Source organism: Styela clava, chromosome 3 (genome assembly GCF_964204865.1).
Source record: "Styela clava chromosome 3, kaStyClav1.hap1.2, whole genome shotgun sequence".
Taxonomy (NCBI): Eukaryota; Metazoa; Chordata; class Ascidiacea; order Stolidobranchia; family Styelidae; genus Styela; species Styela clava.
Genome location: NC_135252.1, coordinates 20,775,034 through 20,801,636, shown reverse-complemented (window position 1 = coordinate 20,801,636; position 26,603 = coordinate 20,775,034). Strand labels below are relative to the sequence as shown.

General features: G+C 35.2%; 3 protein-coding genes across 3 annotated transcripts in view; 1 reads left to right on the top strand and 2 right to left on the bottom strand.

The window, feature by feature from the left end:
* LOC120343165 (uncharacterized) overlaps positions 1-26,603 on the bottom strand; it is a 176,039-nt gene that overhangs the window by 27,117 nt on the left and 122,319 nt on the right. The window lies entirely within an intron of this gene.
* Positions 1-26,603, bottom strand: part of LOC120343543 (uncharacterized) — a 218,506-nt gene that overhangs the window by 176,999 nt on the left and 14,904 nt on the right. The gene's annotated exons all lie outside the window — the stretch shown is intronic.
* Positions 1,967-19,829, top strand: LOC120343538 (CTD nuclear envelope phosphatase 1-like). Its single transcript, XM_039412746.2, has 8 exons — positions 1,967-2,228; positions 7,381-7,447; positions 8,126-8,244; positions 9,465-9,536; positions 11,111-11,227; positions 13,701-13,812; positions 14,583-14,667; positions 15,189-19,829. Exons 1-8 carry the CDS (start codon positions 2,007-2,009, stop codon positions 15,250-15,252), a joined length of 858 nt encoding a protein of 285 aa, XP_039268680.1. The 5' UTR covers positions 1,967-2,006; the 3' UTR covers positions 15,253-19,829.

The following is a 26,603-nucleotide window of genomic DNA, read 5'->3' as shown; positions in this document are numbered from 1 at the left end:
ATAACATTTACAGTTTTATTTGGAAATTCTCTTTTTGAAGTAACGTCTTTGTTGTACCATAGTAATGGAAATAATGTCATCTTTTGATCCAGTTGAAAAAAAGTCAGTCTTGTTTGGTGTTTCAAAAATATTGTGTGCCACTTCTCTCACACTTTTCTCAAATTTGCAATTGTATGAATCTCACTTTCTCTGAATACTCTTTAACCGTCTGCCAACGTACTATATCTATCCTAACCCGAAACATAACGTGAATTCCACTTCATATGTTTTGTCACAGAATTCATATGTATGACTCAGAACAGTGTGACACGCCATTTTTGAGACTTGATATTATAGTAGTATAGTACAGGGGTTAGGGGATTGTGCAAAGGGCCGCAAACAGTTTATATATATATATTTTGATAATGTATATTTTTAGATGGGTTAACTGTAGTTTGTGACATATATATATTGTGATGTGATGCAGTTAAACAGTCGAATGAAGTTCTGTTATTTTTTTAAATTTCAAATGCCATTCACATATTAATTTTTGCATTTCACCATTGTTGCAATTTACTGTATTTATTACAAAAAATCATAAATTTTCATGTACAACCATCTAAAACATTTTTGAACAAAGTTTTGTAAGGAAAGAATAATACATACACTAAAAATTACGTAATCTAAATATATAAACCGAAAATTTACAAATATACTACAGAATAAACTAAATGTTTTTTCAATAAATATGTTCTGAGTCTGACGTTTGACATCTCTTTCGTGCCGCCAGCTTACTAATATCATGTTGAGAATGTTCAATTAATTTCAGTAATGCAAAAATATCAAGTTTATCATTTCATGTATAGATAGTAAACAAACAAATGACTGACTTTTCGGACCAGACATTTTGCGACATATGCTACCATTACGTGCCATAGGACCGCTTGATGTTATGATGGATATTGATGTTTAGTAACTAGGTAGTTGTATAATTATAATAATATACAAACACATGAAAATTTTCTGTTCGAAGTTGATCTTTAAATTTGGCCTATTAACTGCTGTGCTTATTCTGATAATGTCTACCAATATTGTATTCTTTCATTGTACTGATGGAAATGTGACAAATTGAACAATGAGCTTTAGAATTTTGAGAAATGCAGAAATATTGCAACACCCATTTTTCTTCAAAAATGCCACCTTCTTCATGTACTTTGCGTTTCATTTAATCCCTGAAGTGTTTCTTCAAGTATTCTTTTGCTAGCTTGAGGTGTATCCATAATTGGGTCAAATTGAAAACAAAATTTTTTTCAATTTTCTAAGTTGTAAATTTCAGTAAATTGTCGTTTTCTGTGTGAATAATCAATTTCACTTTGAAAGGTTTGAAAAGTATATTACATGTAGATAAAAAAAACTTACAAAATATTACAATGTGGGCCGCAAGTTTGACACCCCTGGTATAGTACCACATGTACTTCTAGTGGGCAAGCCTCAACAATTTTGGCATATGTCATCCCTAATCCTGTAATCTCCACCTGACTAAGTCATCCGAAAATTATTCCACATTGATGTAATGAGGCCTGTCAAAATATGCAGCCGGTCGCCTTATACGCACAGACGAACACTCTAAATGGAGTATCTTTTCTGTATACAAAGTCATAATCTCTTGTTTTCTCGTAACATTCTCAATATGGTAGAGATCAATGAAGTTAGTGGGGTCGTTAGCGTAAATGCCATTACGGGTGATCGTAGCTTACTTTGACAAGCTATATGGCGTGATTGTGACATCATTATTTTTGGATTACATAAGAAAGTCAGGTGGGGGTTAGAAATAACATATGCAAAAATTGTCGGCCACGCCAACTAGAAGTACTTGCAGACTTGTAGTACTATATATACTATACTTGCTTTATTGAAATCCTGAATACTGGAATATGGGAGTAAATAACAATTTTAATCATTTATTTTGTTTATATGTATCACAGGTGTGTAGTAGCAAAAGTGTAATAACAAAAGTAGTACGATATATGTATTGCAATCGAAGAAATCCCGATTTAGCTTATCTTCACATTAAGCCACGAACTTCGACCCCAGGGCCATTCATGCAGAAACGTAACTGCAAATCGAGTTCGCAAATATCAATACGTGTCATTTTGGAATATACTCTCATGTTTTTGAAAAGTGTGTTTTCATTCGTCTGTCGAATATGGAATCTTATCCTGGTTCTAGCAAAGAAAAATGTTCGAAAAGTAAGTTATTATATTTATATTATTTCAATTTGTACAGAGATACCGGCGCTCCAGAAGTGTGTGTACCAATATGGGGGTAATAATTTTTGTTGGCCTACTTTACATCAAGTTGTGTAAAGGGACGGAAGCCTATGGGCAGGCCGCAGTGGGTATATTCACTTGGCTAACACAGACAGTCCCCGAACACGTAATAGAACTAAAATAAGGAAAATCAAATCGAATATATTTATGGCCTAACCTGGCACACACTACGGGAGTACCAAGATTTTTCCACAGCAGGTAATCCATTTAAACATTACAATATACAGATATAAGCATGGCTTCCATCAGTCTGAAACCAAAAATAAGGAGAACAGTAAAAACTAGTTGCTCTAAGTACATTATAGTTTATTCATCACTTATGATTCTCTGCAATAATTTGCCATAGTTTGACTGGAATTTGCCTGTGAATTCATTCATTGTGGAAATCAATATTCCAATATCAGTTTTCAATGATTTGGTTTCTGCGAGACTAACTACTTATCCTTCTTCTTTCTATGCTTTTGTTCTATCTGTGAACTCATATGCATTTGATGCAAGGATGCTGTAGCAAGAGTAAAGATGAGAATATCGGTCAGAGACCGAAGACTTATCGATCGAAAGTTAGGGTTAGGAAAGATTCCCCAAAACAGCGCTCTTACTCCATAGTGACACCTTGTGTCCCATCACTAATTAATTAATAACTCAGAGCAGATTCAATCCTGCTTTCGTGAGATATCGCGTGCATCTAACAGACAGACATACAGACAGACAAATACTTATCAATATACACACCGATTAAAATCGATAAGTAATAACTATCCTAAGTGATTAAATAGTCTTGCTGCACGCTAACACAAATATATATTCCTGTTAAGTTTGTCTGGGTTTGAATATGCATGTAACTGCTTTTCTTGTTATAGTTGAACTTGTATGTCTGAAGAAGTCTGACCTCAGTTTTCAATATTTGAAAAAATTGTTTTTTTTAATTTTGAACTATTCGTGATATTTATTGTTAAAGGTTCATTTATTCAGAATTCCATTTCATATTTTGACATCTCTAATTCACAATTTTGTGGCTAATTTATATGGTTTCCTAATGGCACAGAAATTGTTATTGTCAAGAATATTCCAGTGACCATTAATCACTGTAGTATGACCAACCAGAATATTTCTATCCAAAACTAAAATTTCTTGTGCTGTCATTTGTTTGTCCATATCTGGAAATGGACATGAGGCACTACCTGAAATCAAAACTAAAACAGGTACAGCTTCGAAACTCAAACCAAGAGATGGTCTCTGGTTCATAACGACAGAAGATCAAAAAAAGTACTTTCTGCAGCATCATAAATCTGTACTGCGGAAGGGCATATAACTCAGAAATCAGTCAAGCTTATATGTTAAAATATAAATTGGAATTCTGAATATTCAAATATATCTTTAGTAAGGAAAATTACAGACAACAGTAGTTTCAAAAATAATAAATCATTAAAAATCAGTTTCAAATTTTTTTCAGACTAAAAATGACTAATCCCAGCCTATTTGTATGTACATTGGGGGCTTGGCGGACAGTCCTGTTTGTTTGTATTCAGCAAACTAAAGCAGCTGCCTAATGAATAATTAATTATGCGAAACCACTGAATGCAGCAATGTAAGAAGGTTTATTGACAATTTTAAGACTTTGTGATGCCAAACCGCATTGATTTTATTTTCTATAAAAATAAATATAAGAAAAATAAAAGGTGTTTGTATTTTAATGAAATACTTGAATTTGAAAAAAGATTTTTTAAATAATGCTCATTCAAGACATTTGCCTCAAACAAAGCTCTCTTTTCTGAGTGGGCCAGGTACAGATAATAGACTTTCTTATCGGACCGGTGGCTTAAAACACAAATACAAATTTTGAGAGAAATAAAAAACGATGAATGAAACGAGTTTATTTACAACAGCTAGGCTGATGTTTATATAACAATAATAAGAAGGATCATTATGACATAATTTTCATAATATTTTTTCAATGGAAATTTATAAATTTATATCCATAAAAACTATAGTTGTAATTTCATCAGACCCAAGTAGGCTGGCCGTAATTTTTCCACCTGTGATCTACACTAACGGCCATCAATATTTAAATATATGTATGGCTGAAGAATAACTAGTTTTGGAAAGACTTGAAGTTTTGAAGTTTTGGATTTTTCTCATAAATTTATAACTTAAAAATCTAGGATTGGAACAGAAATGATTCAAGGACACATATTTGTGGAATTATTTTCTAAATTTTTATCACTTCACTTTTTAGTATGTCACTTTTCCTGAATAATATGAACTTCCAACTTCTGTTTAATAATTTGTGGAATTTTATGATTTACCTAATTTGTATTTGAAGTTTTTCCAATTTCACTGTTAGTCTATGTCCATGTCGTAACATGTTAAAATATTGTATAATGGTAAATTTAATTAAAAATATTATACCAGTACATACTGCCATTAATTGAATAGGAAACATATGGTAAAGCCAATTTTATTACTTTCTAATTAGCCAGAGCTTCAATAACTGGTTGTGCAAGATATTTGTATGAGTCAATAGGTGGATAGAATATTTAAATAATATATAAATTGTAGTTTACAAAACATAAGGCCTGCATAGCTCATATTGGAATAACTATGTCAGCTATGGAATATTTCAGTTTTGTTCTTGAATTTCTAAAAATTTCAGACTTGGCTTGATGCACTTATCTTGCATATTGAAACTATTTTGGTACAGAATAGTGTGTACCAATATGGAGGCAACTAATTTTGTTCGCCTACTTTACATCAAGTTGTGTAAAGGGAATGAAACCTATGGGCAGGGGTTATATTCACTTGGCTAACACAGATAGTCCCCAAACTTGTAATAGAACTAAAATAAAAAAAATCTAAATAAAATTATGGCCTAACTCTAATCTGGTACACATACTACGGTATCAACAGCAATCCTGGACAAGTTATGTTTGCAACTGAGTTATCACTGCATCACTTTATATTAAAAAATTCATATGTCGAATCCAACTTGAATACCAGTCATAGTTCTTACATCTCCAGCATGGAACATTACTTTGCTGGATTTCCCTGGGGATTCATATATTTCTGTGATGCATGTTTCGTTGCAGTTCTTTCAAGGCAGACTTCTAGGTTTTAATCAACTAATTAGCGAAACCTCAAGTTTATGCACCTTAAACCAATAACTCGTTAACTATATATTTCCGTACCTGGCATAGCCCAGTATTCAAGCAAAATGCCCTTAGGTTGACACATGAATATATATATTGTAAAAACATTCATTTCAAAAACTGGTGGATGGTAGTACCTAATTTCATTTACCAGAAATGTTTAATCGATCAGTAATTGGGTCATACAATTTGTGACTAAAAATGGGTATTATGACGTCGGGTTTGCTGGTGCTGTAACGTTTTATTGATTGAATTTTTCTTTCCCGAGATAAAAATGAAAAACCTGAAACGTGTTGATAAAAAAATGATGTATAAAATAACAGAATCGTTACCTTTATCATGCCGAAATTATTCTCTCCCAGAACAAGACCCCATACAAGAAGCCACTGATGTCTAATATTAATAAGGTGATTACTAGGGCTGGGAATTTCAGGGAAAACACTTTAACTGGGTAAAATTAACCGGTCAACCGCCGTGTGACGTTTGACGTAATAATTTATAATTTCGGCTTATTACATCACAATGCTTATAAAGCCATTTCGCGTGTTATTATCTTGGTATCGCTTATTAAAATTATTCACGAATCGATTTAGTTTCATGATTGCTCTGCTTCAAGAGATAGGCGGCGTAGTTCGGGCGTGTTGAAGTATTTTAAAAAACCTGATGTGACAGATTTATGTGACAAATTATCAGTGTTCGATGTGCAAATTTTTTATTCGAGCTATATATCATAAAGAAAAACGGCATCAACTGCGCACTTGTTGTATGACATTGAATATCCAATTTTGCAATGAAATCGTGAACAATATATTTCGAAATCGACCGAAAACTGATTCTGAATTCATCATTGTCAAATTTCCATAATCAGCAATCTTGGTACTTCCATTATTGTCCACATTTATTGAGTCTCTTACCCATACAGTTAGTAATATTCTTTTGAATTAAATGCCACAAGAGATAAATTTGCGATGACGTAATCATATTTGAAGAAATTGTACGGTATGAAGATGATTTGTATAATAAATCGTAACCGTTAACCATCTGAAATCGGTTAACCGGTTAACCATTCCCAGCCCTAGTGATTACATACATTTCATTTGGGAGGACCGCTCAGTCAAATCTAACTCTTCGATTGCTAGGCCATCTCGCCTCGTTATCTCTGTGTTGGTAGAACATTATTCTAAGCCTGAACTTTTTGGGTTGCTGACCCGTGTTTGTGAATCTTATCTTTGACGGACCTACGGCCCCATCCCATGTTGTATCAAATTCTGTGCCTAACCAACGAGAAAGGATGATGTTTCCTTTGACGAAATAAAACTCGTGAAAGTCTGAATCAATACATAGTAACGTTAAATACTGATAGGCTAACGGCAATTGTATTATTTTGTTAGCTTGAGTTCATTCAATCTATATGATTATGCACAGTATTGCTCATTTGAATGGACCAATTATTCACTCTTGGAATTCTATTTTCAAATTTCAGAATATTTAGGTTATTTTAATTGAGAATAAATGAAGCATAAACAGCAGAGTTATCACCATTTGTTTAGGCTATAACATTTCGACTAACATGCTTAATTGGTTCTCTTTGGTTGCTCAGTTCTTTTGGCACAATATAATAAACCCAATCGTGTGGTAGACAAGGAAAATCTCATTCTTGCGTGTTGAGCCTCAGCCAATGTCAGATTGCAAAAACTTGCTAATTTTGTAAGACACACTCGCTCGCCGAGAAAACTTATTAACCATTTTTTAACTTGTTAACCATTGTTATAACAAAAAAAATTTGAGGGGGGGGGGATTTTAAATTGTTGCAAATATAATGCAAAATTGTTTGGACACACTGTATAATATCGGTATAAAGGCATGGCAGAGTTATTTTAGCCACATTTTTGTGGCGAGACATTTACACATCCATATTTTTACAGGTGATTGCACACCAGACGATAAAATACAAAATGATTCCACTGTCACCTTTAACAAGGCAAAGATTAAGTAAGTTATTATATATTGAAAAGATGTATCATCACAAATTTACAATAATGTGGAGGCTTAAGTCGTTGGATTGGCTCTAGTTGGATTCGAGTTACCATTTATGAAAGATTCTAAGTAACTTGATTCATCTATATCAAATGGATTGTAGTTGGCTCGACTTCAGAGTCAACCCAAAGTGGCCTGTAACCTAATTTGTATCAAGTTTAAGGCAACACTGCCCAACACTGCAAATTTATACCAATTTTTATCAATTTTCTTTGATTAAAATAGTGTTTATGTTTGTGCTCTTTCCACTTTTTTCTTCTCTCACAGTTACATTTATAAAATGAACGATTTCCAAAATTTGGGTTGTTGCCTGCTTGGGGCTTTAATAAGAAGTCGTTTGAAGTAAAATTTGAGCGAACTGGTATAGTATTGGGTGTCCATAAAGTCTTAAGAAATTTAACAATGCAAAGGGATTGACACCATATATTGTTTCGGCGCTCACAGATGTATTAAATGAAGTCAAATACTTATTCACAATTACTGATTAAAAAACGACAAACTTGGTTAGGAATAAGATATATTGAGAACTGACTTCATAACAAAATTGAAAATTGTAAAGGGACTTTGTGGACACCCTGTAATTCACAATAATATTTAACATTCACAAATCACTGTTACCATCCACTTTTTCAGATCAAGTGAAGAAAAAAGTTCTCGTTCTTGATCTGGATGAAACGTTGATACATTCTCGCCATGATGGAGTGATTAATAGAATGGCAAAACCTAACACAACACCTGACTTTGTTTTAAAAGTAAGATTCCATTAATGTGGGACGTGGGTAATCCTGTAGTGTGTGTACCAGGTTAGGGTTAGGCGATAATTTTATTCCGATTTTTCTTATTTTAGTTTTATTATGAGTTCAGGGACTGTCTGTGTTAACCAAGTGAATATATCCCCTGCCCATAAGTTTCAGTCTTTTCCACAACTTGATATAAAGTAGGTGAACAAAATTAGTTACCTTCATATTGGTACACATGCTCTGAAGAGCCTTATTCATGTGATATGGATTGAGGGTTCATGTGGGACTGAATTCTTATGTGGCTATGCTTTTACACTAGTTCCAATGTTTGTTCCAGCGCTGTCCTAAAATCCTCGTAATATAAATATAGGGCCTCGACTTACGACGCAGTTCCGTTCCTGAGACTCCTTGTAACCCGAATTTCGGTGTAAGTCGAAACATTATACTGTACAGTGGTACAGTGCATGAATTACTCTATACACATCGTACTGTATTGTAAAGTATGGTACTGTACACTAATAAAATGTACAAATAATGCAAATAAGAACTTTATTAGAAAAACAGAAAACAATTCCACATCACGTGAATAAAAGCAAACACTGTACAGTATCTTAACATCTTTTTTTTTGCTCTGAGTCCACGACAAAGGGCAAAAGTAAAAAAAACGATCACACAAGTTACGAAAAAAACGGCTTAAACAACCAAAATGACGTACAGTATCACTGAAACTGTGTACAGTACTGTACTGTACCATTGGACTGAAGCTTAATAATGATTATTCGTTCATTATCGTAATAGTTCGCAATTGGTCGCGTCATTTACGATGTAAATAATGAAAACCAATGAGCTGAAAACCACTGATTTTCTTGATCACAATGATCCAGTTTATAGGCTTAGATATTACAGTACAGTACAGTATTATCTTTTATATCTGTATATGTTCGTAAAGTGCGTTCGTAACCTCGAAACAGCGTTATGGAGTGCGCGTTTGTAACCTCGAAACATCGTAAGTCGCGACCGTCGTAACCCGAGGACTCCCTGTATTTTTTTTTATATTGCATCTCTCAACAACAAATTTCTCCACACATAATTTCACTCTTAATTCTCCTGCTGAATCGCTGAAATTAATAATGTTTGATATAAAAAGTCATTTTTCAAGTGATTCAAGAGTCTTGCTGCACACTAGACAGATATATACAAGTTGGTAATATTTATTATTTCTTGTTTTCTAGGTTGTAATAGACAAACATCCTGTAAGATTTTTTGTTCACAAGAGACCTCACGTTGATTACTTTTTAGAAGTTGTAAGTATCTTCATTTGTATATTATTTTCTCTGTTTTTATATGCTGACACACGCTTTTGTTCCAAACAGAGCTATGTACAACTTCATAGAATAGGATTTTACATATTTATCCAGCGCATGGGGAAGCCAAAGACGTATCATATGGCGAACCACGGTCTCCTTCAGTTACCAGTCCATGTTAGGTATGGAGTCAGTTATTGAGTCAGTTATTTGTTTTAGATGCATGACCTTGAATTTTTTCTGGTTTGACATTTGCCAATTACATCATATCCTGGGGGAGGTGGTAAGCATGGCTTTGAATCTGAGATATGTACCCTCTGCTGCCACCACAACACAATCAAGTCGAAAAGTTCAATTGCCCTCACAGCAGATTCCATACATATACATAGTGTCCAAAACATTTCACCCGATTTTATAGTAATAACAATTGAATTTCTCTTTGTCTTTGTTTATTATTAATTCTTATTGCGCTTGTAGTTCTCATTTATCATACAATAAAATTTATTTAAACTTACATTTGTTATATCTTATTACTATACAATCGGGCGCAATTTTTAATTGTTATTAGGTACTATAAAATTGTGTTACATTTTCTGAACACCCTGTATATATGTACTGAGCCCCTATTTTGAGCTTGATACAAACTGGAATAACCGGTCCCAAAGTGGTAGTACCCTCATACAAATATAAAAACAAATAACAATTACTACATGGTGATTCAAAAAGCATTTCTCAATTACTTTTTTGAAAATTAGGAAAATATATTAACTGACCATTGTACTTATCGTTGTTGTGCCGTACCTCTTTGTCCTGTGTATTGTACAAGAGTTTTATTTGTATTTTCCATGTCTGTTGTCCTACTATAACGCAGCAGTCCTGAACTGCAGTTTTAGGCCTACTTGTTAGGGGTGCATGTCGCACATCTGTGTCTTAGGCCAGTAAGGGTCTTGAACATGCAGAGACTGTTACATTTTTGAGGCAAATAAACATACATACCGTATATGCTCGTTTTACCGCCTGATCTTGATTAAGGGCCCGTTTGAATAGCCACCCGTGTGAACAGAACATAAAAATAAATAAGGGCCGGTGCTTGAATACCCGATGTAAAAGCTAGTTTTCAGTGGTAGAGAACGAAAGGAAAATAGGAAAAAAATATGGGCCCGGGCTACAAAACGAGCAAATACGGTACACACAACACTTGAACTTCTGTTTGTGTATAATTGTACCAAGAACATTTAGTAATCTATCAAGTGATTGGTAGATTAGCTATAACTAGCCTTTGATATGGGCTAGTAACCTTACTCAGAGATGAGTCTCCTTTACTTTTGACTGAGTGGCTGTAAGTTTGCTCAGAGATGAGTCATCTTTATTTATGAGTGATTGCTGCAACTTGGCTCAGAGATGAGTGTCCTTCACTTCTGAGTGACTGCATGTAACTTTGCTCAGAGATTAGTCTCCTTCATTTCTGAGTGAGTGTGTGATAAGCGCCACTATACCTCCATATATTCACTGTGGCTGTTGAAATTTTATTGGTTGCCCATATTTTTGCTAAATCATTCATATATTTGTTTTAGGTAAGTCAATGGTACGAGTTAGTAATCTATACTGCGTCAATGGAAATATATGGTTCTGCGGTTTGTGATAAACTTGACAAAAATAAGGGTATTTTGAAAAGGAGATATTATAGACAGGTAAGGCTATTATAACTAAAAGTTGGGGTTCCGTGAAACTAACTACCTTTCATTGCCCTCTATGCCCGCGCAGGTGGATCCGTATGCGTATAACGCAAAGATGCTGTTACAAGAGTGAAAATGGCTATTCAATTCAAGAGTTGCTGCACACTAACACAAATGTATTTCTGTAACGTTTAAAAGTTACAGAAATACATTTGTGTTAGTGTGCAGCAAGACTCCTAAATTGAATAGGTAAGGCTATTACCGTTAACTTTTTTAGTGAAGTAAATACTTCTTGAGTTTCTTGAAAATTGTGACCATTGCATTAACATTGGAAGTCTCGATTGTCGACTCCTGTTCCGGAAGATTGGAATCCTAACCTCGTTGCATTTACCTGTGATGACGGCATAGTTTGATTTAGACCAGACATGGGCCGCAGGCCAAATTCGACCCGTTAGGTAATTCAATCTGGACCGCCTAATGCTGCCACAACCAAACTGAAATCTAATTTTGATGTTTCAGTTAAAAATAGATCACGAAAATTGTTGAGATTGCGATTAAATTTAGTTTTGGCGCGAGGCTTATTGTTTTCCATCTTTGCTTTGTAACACTGTGAATATTGTTCATAAAATGTAACCTTTTACGTCAGTCTCCCATCGGCCGCTACTGTCTGGGTGGGAAAAATTTTTGGCCTCTGGTTTAAAAACCTTGCCCCCGAGATCCCCCCCCCTGATCTAGACCCAAACACGTATAAAATATTCATTTGCTGGATCAGTGTTTGTAATATTTTTTTGCATTTCTCTCTGTCTCAATTCATGATGCCATATCTTACTGTTACAAGATGAAGTGTTTATTCTGCTCTTGCTTGTTCAATTTTCTTACCCCCTTTTTTCGGGGTTTATTTTTGGCATTTTGCTCATATAAGCCCATAAGCCAGGGGTCGGCAACCTTTTGTCGCTCGCGGGCCAAAATTAAGAAAACTGAAAAACCGAACGGATGATTATTTGAAAAAAAAAATCAAACACCGATAAATCTCTTGAATAGAATGTAAATTTATTTCCTCATTGCATTGCATCTTGAAAAATTCCATTTGAATATTTTCGGCGGATTTTCCATTTGAGTATTTTTGGAATATTGGAACTTTTGCACTTAGCATCATCTTTTCTGCGTTTTGTTGCCATTTGTCTAATTATAATTAAATTATAGGCTCATTAAACGAGTAATTGTGAATTATATACTTACGTTATAATATAATTTAGTCTACGTAATGAATATGTTACATAAAGAATATAATCGTCAAAACACCTGTTTTGTTACTATAATTCAGTAAAGCGTCGCGGGCCGGATTATGTTGCAGTAGTTTGCCGACCCCTGATGTACAAGATGAAGTGTTTATTCTGCTTTTGCTAGTCCAATTTTCTTACCCTTTTTATTGCAAGTGTGGGTTTGTTTTTGGCATTTTGCTCATGTAAGCCCAGTAACATAATGCGGCCCGCGACACTTTACTGAATTATAGTAACAAAACTGCTGTTTTGACAATTAAATTCTTTAGGTAACAGAATTTATTATGAGACACGGGTAGACTAAATAACATTATAATCTAACAAGTATAAAATTCACAATTATTTGTTTATTGAGCTCATAATTTTAACATAATTAGACAAATGGCAAAAATATGCAGAAAAGTTGTGCAAAGGATTCAATGGCGCCGAAAATGTTCAAATGGAATATTTTGAGATGCAATGCAATGAGAAAAATAATCTATATCCTATTTGAGAAATGTTGTATCACTGCTTAATTTTTATTATAAAACGTATCATCCGTTCGGTTTTCAACTTTCTAAAAATATGTGCGGCCCGCCAATGACTTGCAACCCTTATTTTGGCCCACGAGCGACAAAAGGTTGCCGACCCCTGCAATAGGTGTGAAGGAGTAATGAATGTATTCTAATGACAAGTTAGTTTGGTAAAGTCAATAGAACGATTAATAGAACGTTTTTTTTACCTCATTTAATACGTCTATGAGCGCCATAACAATGTATGGTATCGATAAATTCCCTTTGCTATTTAAAAAAATTTATGACTTGATGGACACCCTATTTATCCGATTTTTAATGTATTCAAATATTCAATTTTTTGTGACATCCCTGGATTAAGTAAAGCAAAGATATTCAAAAAACGAATATTAGTACAAATTCATTCATCCACCTTAAATTCTAAAAATGAACATCAGGTAGCTGACTCTGATGACCGTATCGCTCCCCCCAGTTTATACCGAAAACTTTGTATATGTTCTTCATTGTTGCAATGCTCGTTTTTCCGTTTAACAAAAAAGTTGAACCTCTCAGCAAGTCTACTTTGCTATCTTGAAAAATAATTTTTTTCAGCATTGTAAAGTTGAAAAAAATACAAATCAGATTTATTTGCATTCAATTTGGTAGGCTATTCTTTAGAATCTAAAAAATAATATATAAAAATTCTACTTTTTTCAGCATTGTAAAGTGGAAATGGGGAGTTTTACGAAAGACTTATCTACTGTTCATACTGATCTTTCCAGTATTCTTATTATTGATAATTCACCAGGTGCTTACAAATGCTTCCCAGGTGGGTAGATTTTTATTTCTTAGTCAATACCCAAATTATGTATCATATATCCTCGCATATGAGCAAAGTTTAAAACTAAAAAAAAAGTTGTCAAGCTAAGGGGTTGGCTTATAGTCACATAACTCTGGTCACACTGAACATCCAACGCAAATAACTCTGACTGAGCTCAAAAATTGGCTTATATGTGCATAACTCTGATCGCACTCAAACGAAATGACATGATTCTATTTTTGTCTTCATAAGGATTCAGTTTTTCAGTTAACACTCAAAAATTTTTTTTTTTCATGGAAATTATGTTGTTTTGGAACACACCTGACCTAATATATGTTAAACTATATCTGAAGCATTTTTTTATTCAAGTTTATTAATATTGGGTAGTGACTGACTCCGATGATGGAATAGTCGCATCATTGCAACCCAGTCCGTACCTTTGTTGTGTTCGTGTTTTCTGGTGGACGAAACAAAATAAACTCTCTCTCATTAGTGTCATGTTAATACCATTGCAGTGCAGTACTAAGTATAGCTTGAATAGACATTATTTGCTTTTCATAAAACAAATTTTAATCGAAAGAATATTCTGTTTTTTTAGTTTTGCAGTGAAATTTGTGTAAAATTTTTCAGATTAGAAAAATCTGCTTTAACCATAGTTTGCTATTTTTGAAAAGATGGGGATTGGGGAATTTATATTAATAAAATACTATTCACTACTATTTTGCTTTAAATTCAATCCTTGCTCACATTAATTTATGAAATTATTTGATTTTTTTCAGAAAATGCAATTCCAATAAAGTCATGGTTTGCAAATCCTTTTGATACTGCGTTGCTCAATTTATTACCGATGTTAGACTCATTAAGGTAAATTACTTTTATTTATCATGGTTTCATATTGGCTGAGTATAGAACGAGAAATAATCATAACATTCACTGTTCTCAAAAATAGTCCCTCATTTTAAATTAGATAATAAAACCTTTTGTGTCGCTTCAGTTGCTCACTGCTTTTCTTCCTAAGCAAGTTACTTAGTGCAGTGGTTTTTAAATGGTGGGGCGTGCTCACAAGAAGGTCGTAGACAAGGACGTGGAGCTAACTAAAGATAAAAATTGTTAGATTTGATCTTGCGTGCCTCATTTTGGATATTCATATTTCTTTATTTTTTAAAGATTGCGATCCCATCCACTCAGGCATTTTCAATATGTTTTTATGAATACTTTCGCCTTACTTTCTGTTTTTTGTAGCCTCTTGTTAGCTAGTTATTTTTGAGGTGGGGCGCGAGACTTGACAAGTTCTAAAAAATGCCTAAAAAGTTTGAGAACCACTGGTCTGAACTGAGCATTCAAAATCAGTGTTTCTAACATTAAAAGATAATCTTTCTTTTTAGGTTTTGCAATGATGTTCGAAGTATTTTACATCGAAATAAAGTTCAGCATATGACATTCCAATGAACAATCAAGCATTATGTAGTCACAATTGGATGTTCTGCTTCGATTCCTTACAACGGAATAAATCTGGGCCCTTTTTTTATATTTTGGAAAAGAACTGAAGCGTGAGATAATTCCGTAATGGTCATGCAACAGTGCTAAAAGATTGAAATCGCAAGTTCCTCAGCCCTTGTTCCAATTTCGTTTTTATATCTTTAAATATATATTGAATCAGGTTTGCTGCCATCTAGAGGATGTTCAGGGAACTATTTTAAATAAAATTGCGAATTATTATTTTGAAAAGGTGTTTTTCAGGTCCAGACAATTTAACTGAATTGATATCGTCGAAAAATAGCAATAAAAAAAAACATGATCTAGGCATGGAGGGAGGGGGATTTCCACATGGCATCCATGGGGGTAATTTCACTTAGGCGGTCAAAATTAGCATTGATGCATACTCAGTCAGTCAATTTCTGGCTTCCACATCCACAAATCATTTTTAAAATCTCTTCTTCAAAAGTCCTATCTGCTCTGATCCATTATAGATTTTTGTAGGAATGAATATGGATAAAAAAAATCTTGGATAAATTTTACTCTCTCTCATTAGTGTCATGTTGATACCAGTGCAGTGCAGTACTAAGTAGAACTTGAATAGACATAATTTGCTTTTCAAAAATCAAATTTTAAATTTGTAAAAGGGGAAAACGAGAATAAAAATTTGTATTTTATTTTTTTAATCTGGAAAAATTGTTTATTCGCAACTACTCGTATATCCAGGATTTACGTCGAAAATTTGCTGTGATAGATTTCAGGAATTCTGATAAAATATAGATACTCATAAAGAGTCCTGACTGAAGCCAGTAGGATCCTTTCTGTTTCAAATTCAACGGTTCAAAAACTTTCCTATTCATCCTGTAATTTTTAGCATGTCATTTTTAATTCAGCCGGTCAAGTTAAGAGTAAAAAAAATATATTATCCGTTATTTCATATCATTTTAGGTATGTTGTGGTTAGGGGTGGGCAAAATCGAATGTTTTTGTTCGAAACTAATAATTCGAATATTTATACCGAATAACGAATATTTTTTCACAACAGGAGACCAGAAACTCGGTCGATACTCCTTTTAAAAATAAAAATAAATTGAAAAATCGGCAGCAAAGCGTTTTTTTATGCTGGTTGATTTTATCATAATCACGTTATGCGCAACAATGGCGTGAAGACAACGATTTCTCAAATGTGTCGCTTTTGTCGGTTAGCGAGTGATGTAGGCGAATTCCTGCGCAATCCACGAATGATTTGAAGACGCGCGAGTTCTTTGTCCAAGCAAAGCGGCGCAGGTTACGTAGCACCGGATATTCGAATAGTAAAATAATTTAATATTCGATTCGTTATTCGAACATTTTGCCCAGCCCTAGTTGTGGTATTTGCTTCAGCATTTAAATTTGTATGAAATTTTCTTTTGGATAATTGATAATTTGGGTGTTTGCCATTCTCTTCCTAGTTTATATTAAAGTAGGTCCACTTTCAATAATATAATTTTTTTACTGGTGGGGTATGTGAACCACATGTCATTGCCAAATATAGAAACTTACATTTAGTCCAGGGTTAGTATAAATTTCCTTCCTATAGCTATAAATTTCATTTAGTTTATACACTAAACTGACCAAAAAAAAATCTTGGTACCAAGTTCACGGGAAGAGACAATTTATATACACAGTTGTGGGGTAAATTTAACTTTTTGGAAATTTTCAAGGGATGAACAATAAAAGTTGTGAACCTGTGTTTAAAATTTGTTTTAATTGAAGAATCAGCCTGAGCAATGCCCTTCTTAATTGTTTCTGCACTTAGATAACAGTTCCTTAAAAATATAGTGATTTGTGCAATGAATTTTGTTTGGTAAATTGAACTTCACTGTTTTATTTAAGTGAAGGGTAGTTCTCCACTAGGCAATTTCGAGCAAATCAGATTTATGTATTATTTCAAAATTAAATTTTTTTTTGTAAGGATGAAAATAAGCTTTAGGTGTAAATACTGGACCAACTGTTCCAAATTCGCAGTAGAGTAGCGTCAAATATATGGGTACTCCCATAGTATATGTACCAGGTTAGGGTTGGGCCATAATTTTATTCCGATTTTTGTTATTTTAGTTTCGGGGATTTAAATTCGGGGACTGTCTGTGTTAGCCAAGTGAATATCCCCCTGCTCATAGGTTTTCGTTTCTCTACACAACTTGAGGTGAAGTAGGCGAACAAAATTAGTTACCTCAATATTGGTACACACACTTCTAAAGCCCAATATATGTACGTGCCAAATTTAAATTTGTAAACTTGGTCAAAGATACTGATTGCGTTGTGAAATATAAAAAAAATCTTTTACTCTAGGTCAGGGCTACTCAACTGGCGGACCGCGGTCCGAATCCGGACCTTTCGAGTATTGGATTTTGACCGCACCTAATTATTTATTTTGGATCATTAGCCCCACTTTTTGAATTTCCTATTATAAAATGACTTTCATAGTTTTGAATATATACGAAAAGAATTATAACACCATAAAAATCAATTTTAATTTGCTACTAATCATTAGTCGGTCGAGGAAGTGCTCGTTTAAGGATGCCGAAATATCATTTCTGGAAAGACCGGACCCAAATAATTTTGAAGTTTTGTTTTCGGACCTTCGATAAAAATAGTTGATTAGCCCTGCTCTAGGTCATGAAAAGCACTTTTTCAAAAAGCATTAAAAATGAGCCCTAACAAGTATCAATCTGGCTAACTTATCAATAGAGCATTTAGGTATTCCGATTAACCCTATCTTGTGAAACCATTTTTCCAAAGACCACCAATTTTGTCCAAATTCAATCTCATTCTGTCTAACCTATTTATTTCACTATACATTGTCAGCATTTGGGGATCTCTCTTAGATGAAGGATATCTCATCTTAATAGATGGCCTTATATGATATCTAGACAGTGGTGGGATTCAAATTTTTTGTCAGCCGGTTCCTTCACAAAAGTCATATTTTTCAGCCGGTTCTGTTACAAACAGAACATTGACAGTAACTAGTAAAGCTAACCGGTTCGCTGATCTCATAAAATTATGTGAGACGGTTCTGTAGAACCGGCTGAATCTCACCACTGTAGCTAGAGCTTCTAATATGTGACTATGTGATATTCTAACCACCATAAATCTATATAGCAGTGATTCTCAATCTTATATTGCTTATGGCCCCCTTCTGGAGGATGTTAGCACTCTGTGAAATAACCTTATCAATCAATAAAACTAGAAAGTTTTCTTGTCAAGAGAAAAACGAGAATATCGATCAGAGACCGAAGACTTATGATCGAAAGTTAGGGGATCCCCCAAAACAGCGCCCTTACTCCATAGTGACACCTTGTGTCCCGTCACTAATTAATAACGCGCTAATTATACGACATAATTTGCCCAAAATCAATAGGCTTCTGGTCCGAGATAAGATGAATGCACATGCAAAATCTGGAGCAGATTTAATTTTGCTTTCGTGACATATAGCGTGCATCTAACAAACATACAGACATACAGACAAATACCTATCAACATACTTACCGATTAAAATCGATAAGTAATATATTCAGTTTTGAGCCAGCATTGTGCCCCCCCCCCCCCCCCCCCCCCCAATACAGTGTTATAGATTTTCAATATTCCATGTCAATTTCAGAGGTCGTAACATTGCCCAGAAATAAGTTGGTATGAGTGACACTGCTTTGAACATCTCAAATTTGCAAACTCAGAAATGAGTCTTCTTACTTCTTCTGAGTGAGTGTTCGTGACCTCGCTTTGAGCAAATAACTTGAGCCAATTTCAGTGATCGTGAATAGCTTTGCCCAGAAAAAAGTAAGTATGAGGGAGCTTGCTTTGAGCATGTTCCCAAAGTTGCAAACTAAAAAATGACAAGTCTTTCTCACCTCTTCCGAGTAAATGTACCGGACCTTGCTTTTTTTAATTGAAAATCTCAACCCACGAACATCCCTAGATTCGCATGTGTTTCATTTTTATGTGTCTCTGAGTCTTTTTTTTTAATTAAAACTAACAAAGATGGCAAATTTTATTTCAACATGGCAACCAATTCTACGCACTGTATTTTAAAACGTGTTACTTATACTGTTATAAAAATTGTTTAATTCATTTTCATTTCACAGTTACTAGTCAAATATGAGCTGGGAAGTCGAGTAAAAATTAAACCAAACTCTTTGGAAAAAAATTCTGGATCCTGTTGGAAATTTTTTTTTGACTCCAGTCACCTCTCCCGATTTTGACTGTAATCACAACTATAAAAAGACTGAAATTTTACCCCGAAATGTCTTTTTCGACTCGAAGGAGTTTGAAAATACCACTATGGCTCGTACATCAATGAAACTCGACAGAACTCCTACTTTGCAGCCGTGGAAAAAATGGCAGAGCACGAGCGATAGTTCTTTTTTTATTGAAATATATAAATTTACTTTTCAAATTGAGGTGAAATACGAGTGATTTAAACGATTTTTATTACAGTACAGTTCGTTATAATAATGTGCTTTTCACGCCCGCCCAATTTCTTTTACTTTATCTTAAATAAAAATATGAATTTTAGCAATGGAGTATTCTGTATTTATTCCGCGTAAGGAAACTGATAATACGCCTCAGTCATATGATTGCGGATTGTGCTATGTTGTATTTATCTTTGTAATCTGATTTATCAGCGACAGTTTCCAACGACCAAAAAGTTTCGCCCGATTATAAAGTCTTATAATTAAATATATTTTTTTTAATTAAAAAAAAGATTAATAGTCGATCTGTATCTAATTGGATGTTATAAATTGGGGTGATCCGAGCCCGCGGGCCCGCCGCTTCATTATCTGTGGCCCGCGTCACATTCGGAGAGGAATTGAAAAATCGCATTTCGTGTTGTTTCAACATAAAACTAACCAAAAAATCTTCTGACATATTGTTTCGTCACTAAATTGACTAGTGTTATGGCTTGCTGAGGCAACTAGCGAAATTAAACGAGCAAAGTTCTTGGCCTTATTGTGGCCCGCGAACAATGCAAAAGTAATTTTGTGGCCCGCGGAGCTGCCAATCTTGAACCACCCTGTTATAGATGTTGGCTGTTATAGTCCCCATTTATCATACAACAAAATTTATTCAAATTTGCGATTGGTAATGCTATGGGATCGGGCGAAACTTTAATTGCAACCTCAAAAAATTTCGTGAACTATTTTTTTTAGCTAAAACCTCCAAATTTGCTTTCAGTTTGTGGCAGCATCAGGCGGGCTAGATTGAATTACCGAACGGGCCGGATTTTGCCCGCGGGCCATAGTTTGTCCATGTCAGGGAGACGGCCAGGCCCCGGCCTTATAACCAACTTTAAAAAAATTGTTTTGTTTTTACCTTTTTTTTTTAGAAAATCGATTCCGCGGCATTTGCAGTGATACACAAACTTGTTTTGGGTTTCTGTCTATCCTTCCCCAATACGAACCCTAACCGAGGTAGGTGGGTGGACCTTGTATATGTTAGACAGCGAGGTTAATCTGTGGAGAGCTTTGAGATATCAGCGACTGTTTAAAGCTGGACTTGCTCGGAGAGAAAAAAACTAGTCAGCGTCGTTTTAAAAAAATTGCCCCCGTCCAGTGGCCTGTCCAGAGGGAGACCAAAGGGGCAGCATGTTATAGGGGTGGATTTTTTTCTTAGTTTGATGATTTAATTAATAATAATACAATTATGTTACTCTTACTTGAACTTTAATTTATTTATTCCCATGTATAACAACATCTCTAATTTGTTTATCCCCCCAATTATTTTTGAGGTGGAGTGTAAGGGACAGCATTATCGGAAACTCGTCCCGGGCCACAGAATAGTTTGACACGCCACTGCCCCCTCCACAAAGTATGGCTCAGGGCATAGGCAGTGTGGGGATTGGGTTCTGACATTTCTAATTGACAAATTAGAACGTAACAGCTAGGGCTGGGCATTTTCGAATACCTGATGTTTTCAGAATCGAATCGAATATTTTTTTCGAATCGAATTTTGAATACTTGGGAGATATATAATTGTATGTAACTTTCTTCTTGTATTTGGTCCTTCAGACACATAAATTACTATAGAAACGTAAAATACATCACTCAGACAGATTGCTGAGCGTTCACACACAATAAAAAATACGTTTTCATCAATAGCTCACTACAGAAAATAGTGATATGTTAGAATTGCGTTGAAAAAATATGACTTCCATGAAAAAAAATTGAGAAATGTACCTTGACAATCGGCGGAAAAGAAAAAAACAAGATGGCGACGATTTGAAATTTCGCTCTGAACCGATTCGAATAATTTACAGTATTCGATTTGAATACTAGGTTCGGAATGCCCAGCCCTAGTAACAGCTAGCTGGTCCGGCCGGTCCCGAAAATGTGGGTTTTCAAGAGTTTAGAGTCTAAAAAGTGTTTCAAGCTACGGAAATTGCTACGTTTGACCCAGAAAAATGCTATTTTTTAGATTTTGAAAGCTGAGTTCCGACCCCCTGCACCCCCCTAACTCGACTCATCAATTTATTAGAGACTCGAGTTATCTGATTGGAATAACTCGGACTTGTAACTCTTCTAACAGTCAACGAGACATGTCAGCGAGATATGTATGATACAGAAAAATGCAATTTTTTAGATTTTGAAAGCTGAGTTCCGACCCCCGAAACCCCTCTAACTCGACTCTTCAATTTATTAGAGACTCTGATTGAAATAACTGGGACTTGTAACTCTTCTAACAGTCAGCGAGACTTGATTTAGTGATTGATTTGAGGGGGCTCCCGAAGTCTGCGAACCAAGATGGCGGACATCGGAATGTAATATGTGTACTAGGTTAGGGTTAGGCCATAATTTTAGGTATAAATACTACGGGAGGCTCTTGGCTAGTCTTCGAACTGATAAAAGGAAAAAAATAAGGAAAATTGGAAAAAAATTATCGCCTAACCTGTTACCCATGTTAAGTTCCGATGTCCGCCATCTTGGTTCGCATACTTCGGGAGCACCGATTTGAATCGTCAGTCGAGACTAAGGCTGGGCATTTTCGAATACCTGATGATTCCAGAATCGAATACTTGGAAGATATTTATTTATACTATATGTAACTTTTTAATGTAACGGGTATACCAGACACATGAATTACTGAAAACATAGAATCCATGACTCCATATCATAGGTGAATATACCCCCTTTGGTTTCAGTCCCTTTATACAACTAGATGTAAACTAGGCAAACAAATATAGTTATCTCCATATTGGTACACACACTTCTGGAGCGCCCTTTTTAAGTGCTTAGGGCAGGGGTCCGCAACCTACGGCCCGCGGAGCAATATAATCCGCCCCGCAACGCTTCACTGAATTATAGTAACAAATTATAGCTGTTTTGTCGATTAGATTTTTTACGCAAAAGAATTTACGTGTAGACTAAATTATATTATAACGTAACAAGTATATAATTCACAATTACTCGTTCAATGTGACTATAATTTAATTATAATTCAGACAAATGGCAAAAAATTGCAGAAAAGTTGATGCTAAGTGCGAATGGTTTAATGGTATTGGCAGATTGGCAGTTTAACGGAAAAAAATATTCATATGGTCAGTCTTCGCGCGCTGCTTAAAATTTAACTTCTGATCTGTGTGATAAAATGTGATTCATCGGTCATCCATACGATTTTTAACTTTCTAAAAATATGTGCGGCCCGCCAATGACTTGCAACCTTTAATTTTGGCCCGCGAGCGACAAAAGGCTGCCGACCCCTGGCTTAGGGCCTCTCAACCCTAACCCCGGGTGTGCTTAATTGGCAAGAACTGCAAACGCAAGGAAAATATACGATGATTTTGGTCGATGTTGGTCCTTGTTTCATGCAATTGCCTCGTCTTATCGGAATTTAATAGCATTTCACCGTAACCTCAATACTGCTGAAAAGCGTCAGTCGTTTAACGTTTAAATAGCATTTTGCCGTAACTTCAATACTGTTAAAAAGCGCCAGTCGTTTAACGTTTAAATAGCATTTCACCGTAACTTCAACACTGTTAAAAAGCGAAAGTCGTTGAATGTTTAAATAGCATTTCGCTGTAAATTCAATACTGTTAAAAGGCGCCAGTCGTTTAACGTTCAAATAGCATTTCACCGTTACTTCAATACTGTTGAAAAGCGTCAGTCGTAAAACGCTTAAATAGAATTTCGGCATAACTTCAAGGCTGTTGAAAAGCGCTAGTCATTTAACGTTTAAATAGAATTTTGCCGTAACTTCAATACTGTTGAAAAGTGCCAGTCGTTTAACGTTTAAATAGCATTTCGCCGTAATTTCAGTACTCTTAAAAAGCGCCAGTCGTTTAACGTTTAAATAGCATTTCGCCGTGATTTTAGTACTCTTAAAAAGCGCCAGTCGTTTAACGTTTAAATAGCATTTCGCCGTAATTTCAGTACTCTTAAAAAGCGCCAGTCATTTAACTTTAAAATAACATTTCACTGTAACTTTAATACCGTCAAAAGCGTCAGGCTTCTGTAGCCAGGGCTGAATAAGCAAGTGCTTAAGGCACGAAGGAAAAGGGGCACCACAGAAATTCTCATAGCCGAGTTTTCAATAGTGCCTCAGTTTCTAATAAGAAGATTGTTCAGACTATTCAGACCTCAATATTTGCCCGGTTAAAATCAGTTCTGCTTGCTTTCATTTCTAAAGTATCATTCTGAACCGCTATAAAAGTGTGTAGGTATATCATGTGAAGTAATTATAATTTGGCCTTCAATAAATAATGAATATATACTGGAACTTACCTATTTAATTTCAGATAACACGAAAGACTTCCTTCCTACTATTATTATTATTTTTTTAAATATAGGGCACCACAGTCCTAAGTGCTTAGGGCATCTAAAGGCCATGATTGCAAATTTTTTTCGTATGTATCCATGCGTCATTATGACGTCACATGCTTGCGTCATACAAAAAAATTTAAATCCGGCTACGACTGAAAATTGAACAATATAAAATTATATATACATTATGGCATAACAATATCGCCAGGAAGTTTATAGTTTACCCAAAACCGCATTTCGCACTTACGTTATTATCGTTACGACCGTGACCATGATTGAAAATGGTTGATAAACGCTGAATGGATCCGTTTACGTATCGAACAGTCAACAGTGAAGTTTATTTTTCATTGAAAGGCGATGAGACGGCTTAATCATATGGCAAATTAGGCCTCGCGTCCTGTTACGAGTTCATGTCGGGTATTGGAATAGTTGGCCATTTCTTTTTTTCAGTTAATAAAAATAAACTTTATTACTTATCAGGTACTCAAATTAAGGCGCTCCAGAAGTATGTGTACCAATATGGAGGTACCTAATTTTGTTCGCCTATTTTACAAGCTGTGTAAAGGGACTGAAACCTATGGGCAAGGGGTATATCCACTTGGCTAACACAGACAGCCTCCAAACTCGTGATAGAACTAAAATACGGCAAATCGGAATAAAATTACGCCCTAACCCTAACCTGGTACACAATACGGGAGTACTCTAAATTAACTTTTACGTTTTTGTAGTTTTTTTGCGAGAAAATATTATACCATGTGGAAGCGAAAGGAATCAAGAATTTGGATTCGCCCATCAGATGTTCGATACACCCAGGATTCCATTCTTCCATATTTTCGAAACGGAGATACAATACAAGACGTGGCCATTAAAATTTTACAAGGGGAACTGAAAGTTAATAAGATCCCACCTATAAATGTTATAAAAATGAATGATAAATTTTGGTCACTGGATAACAGGAGACTTCATTTGCTAAAATTACTTGAGAAGCATAATTTTTTGAGTAAAATAAAGGTTCGTCTTGTGGATAAATCTAGATTACCTGCCAAAAAGTTCACAACAAAGAACAATGGAACCAGCATAAGAGTTCGTAAAGGATCGAACAATTTGACGACCAGACGTGTTAATCATGGTAAAACTTCTGAAAACGCGAAACAACCAAATATACTGTCATTGGATGAAGATGTAGTCATACCCCGCTTACGATCAGAAATTCGTACAACCGAAGCAAAAAGATTCGTCAAAAATTATTCACCAAGGTATTTAGAAACAAGAAATGATGCGCGCGTATATACCGACATCTTAGTTCGTAGAAGATCAAACAATTTGGTGACCAGGCGTGTTAACCATTCCGAAACTTCTGAAAACCCAGAACAACCAAATATACCGTCGATGACTAATGTCATGCGTAGGATGCGACCAGAAATTCGTACGACCGAAGCAAAAAGAATCATCAGAAACTATTCATCAGGGTATTTAGAAACAAGAAACGATGTGCGCGGGTATACCGGGGTAAGAGTTCGCAGAGAATCAAACAATTTGAAGGCCAGGTGTGTTAACCATGGCGTAACTTCTGAAAACCCAAAACAACCAAATATACCGTCGATGACTAATGTCATGCGTAGGATGCAACCAGAAATTCGTACGACCGAAGCAAAAAGAATCATCAGAAACTATTCATCAGGGTATTTAGAAACAAGAAACGATGTGCGCGGGTATACCGGGGTAAGAGTTCGCAGAGAATCAGACAATTTGAAGGCCAGGTGTGTTAACCATGGCGGAACTTCTGAAAACCCAAAACAACCAAATATAACGTCGATGACTAATGTCATGCGTAGGATGCAACCAGAAATTCTTATGACCGGAGCAAAAAGATTCATCAGAAACCCTTCACCAGGGTATTTAGAAACAATACCTGATGTGTGCCGGTATACCGTGCCCAATAGGACTACTACTTCAGTTCCTTTTGTAAAGAATCCAGTATCTTCTACGCCATCCTGCGGATCGAATTGGTTGCATGATTTCTTCCTATTTGTGATTAATTGGTCGATAAAAAATATCTAACATAAATCTGCAAACTTTTATTACTGGCAAACTGTTAAACATTTAATGGGGCACATCAGCTTGAGTTATTCACCAGAATACGGCGTAATGATGCGCCTTTCGCTCAGAGACGTACCCGGGGGAAAATCCCTTTCTGAGATGTATAAAAGGCAATTTTCTCTACCATACATGGTAATTTTCCCCGCTGGCTGTTACGGTATAGCTTAGTTCATCTCTCGGAAAAATCACTCCCGACTCAAGTTGATCATCTCCGGTTATCGATCGGAATTTTGACTCCAGCTTCAGCTCTCAAGGCAACGTTTCCCAATCGCGGAGGAAATTCAACCCAAGGAAGTAATTTTGTCGTTCTTGCGGAAGGATTTTGGAATTGTATTTGCTGTAAAATACTTATATTTTTTAGTTCTTTCTGATAATATATTACTTACTTACTTATTGTATTTGCTGTAGTATTACTTGCACACATCGCACACAT

Coding starts and splice junctions, on each gene's coding strand:
- LOC120343538 (XM_039412746.2), top strand. CDS start 2,007: ATGTATTGCAATCGAAGAAATCCCGATTTAGCTTATCTTCACATTAAG. Junction 9,537..11,110: donor TTGATTACTTTTTAGAAGTT/GTAAGTATCTTC, acceptor TATTTGTTTTAG/GTAAGTCAATGGTACGAGTT. Junction 11,228..13,700: donor AAAGGAGATATTATAGACAG/GTAAGGCTATTA, acceptor TACTTTTTTCAG/CATTGTAAAGTGGAAATGGG.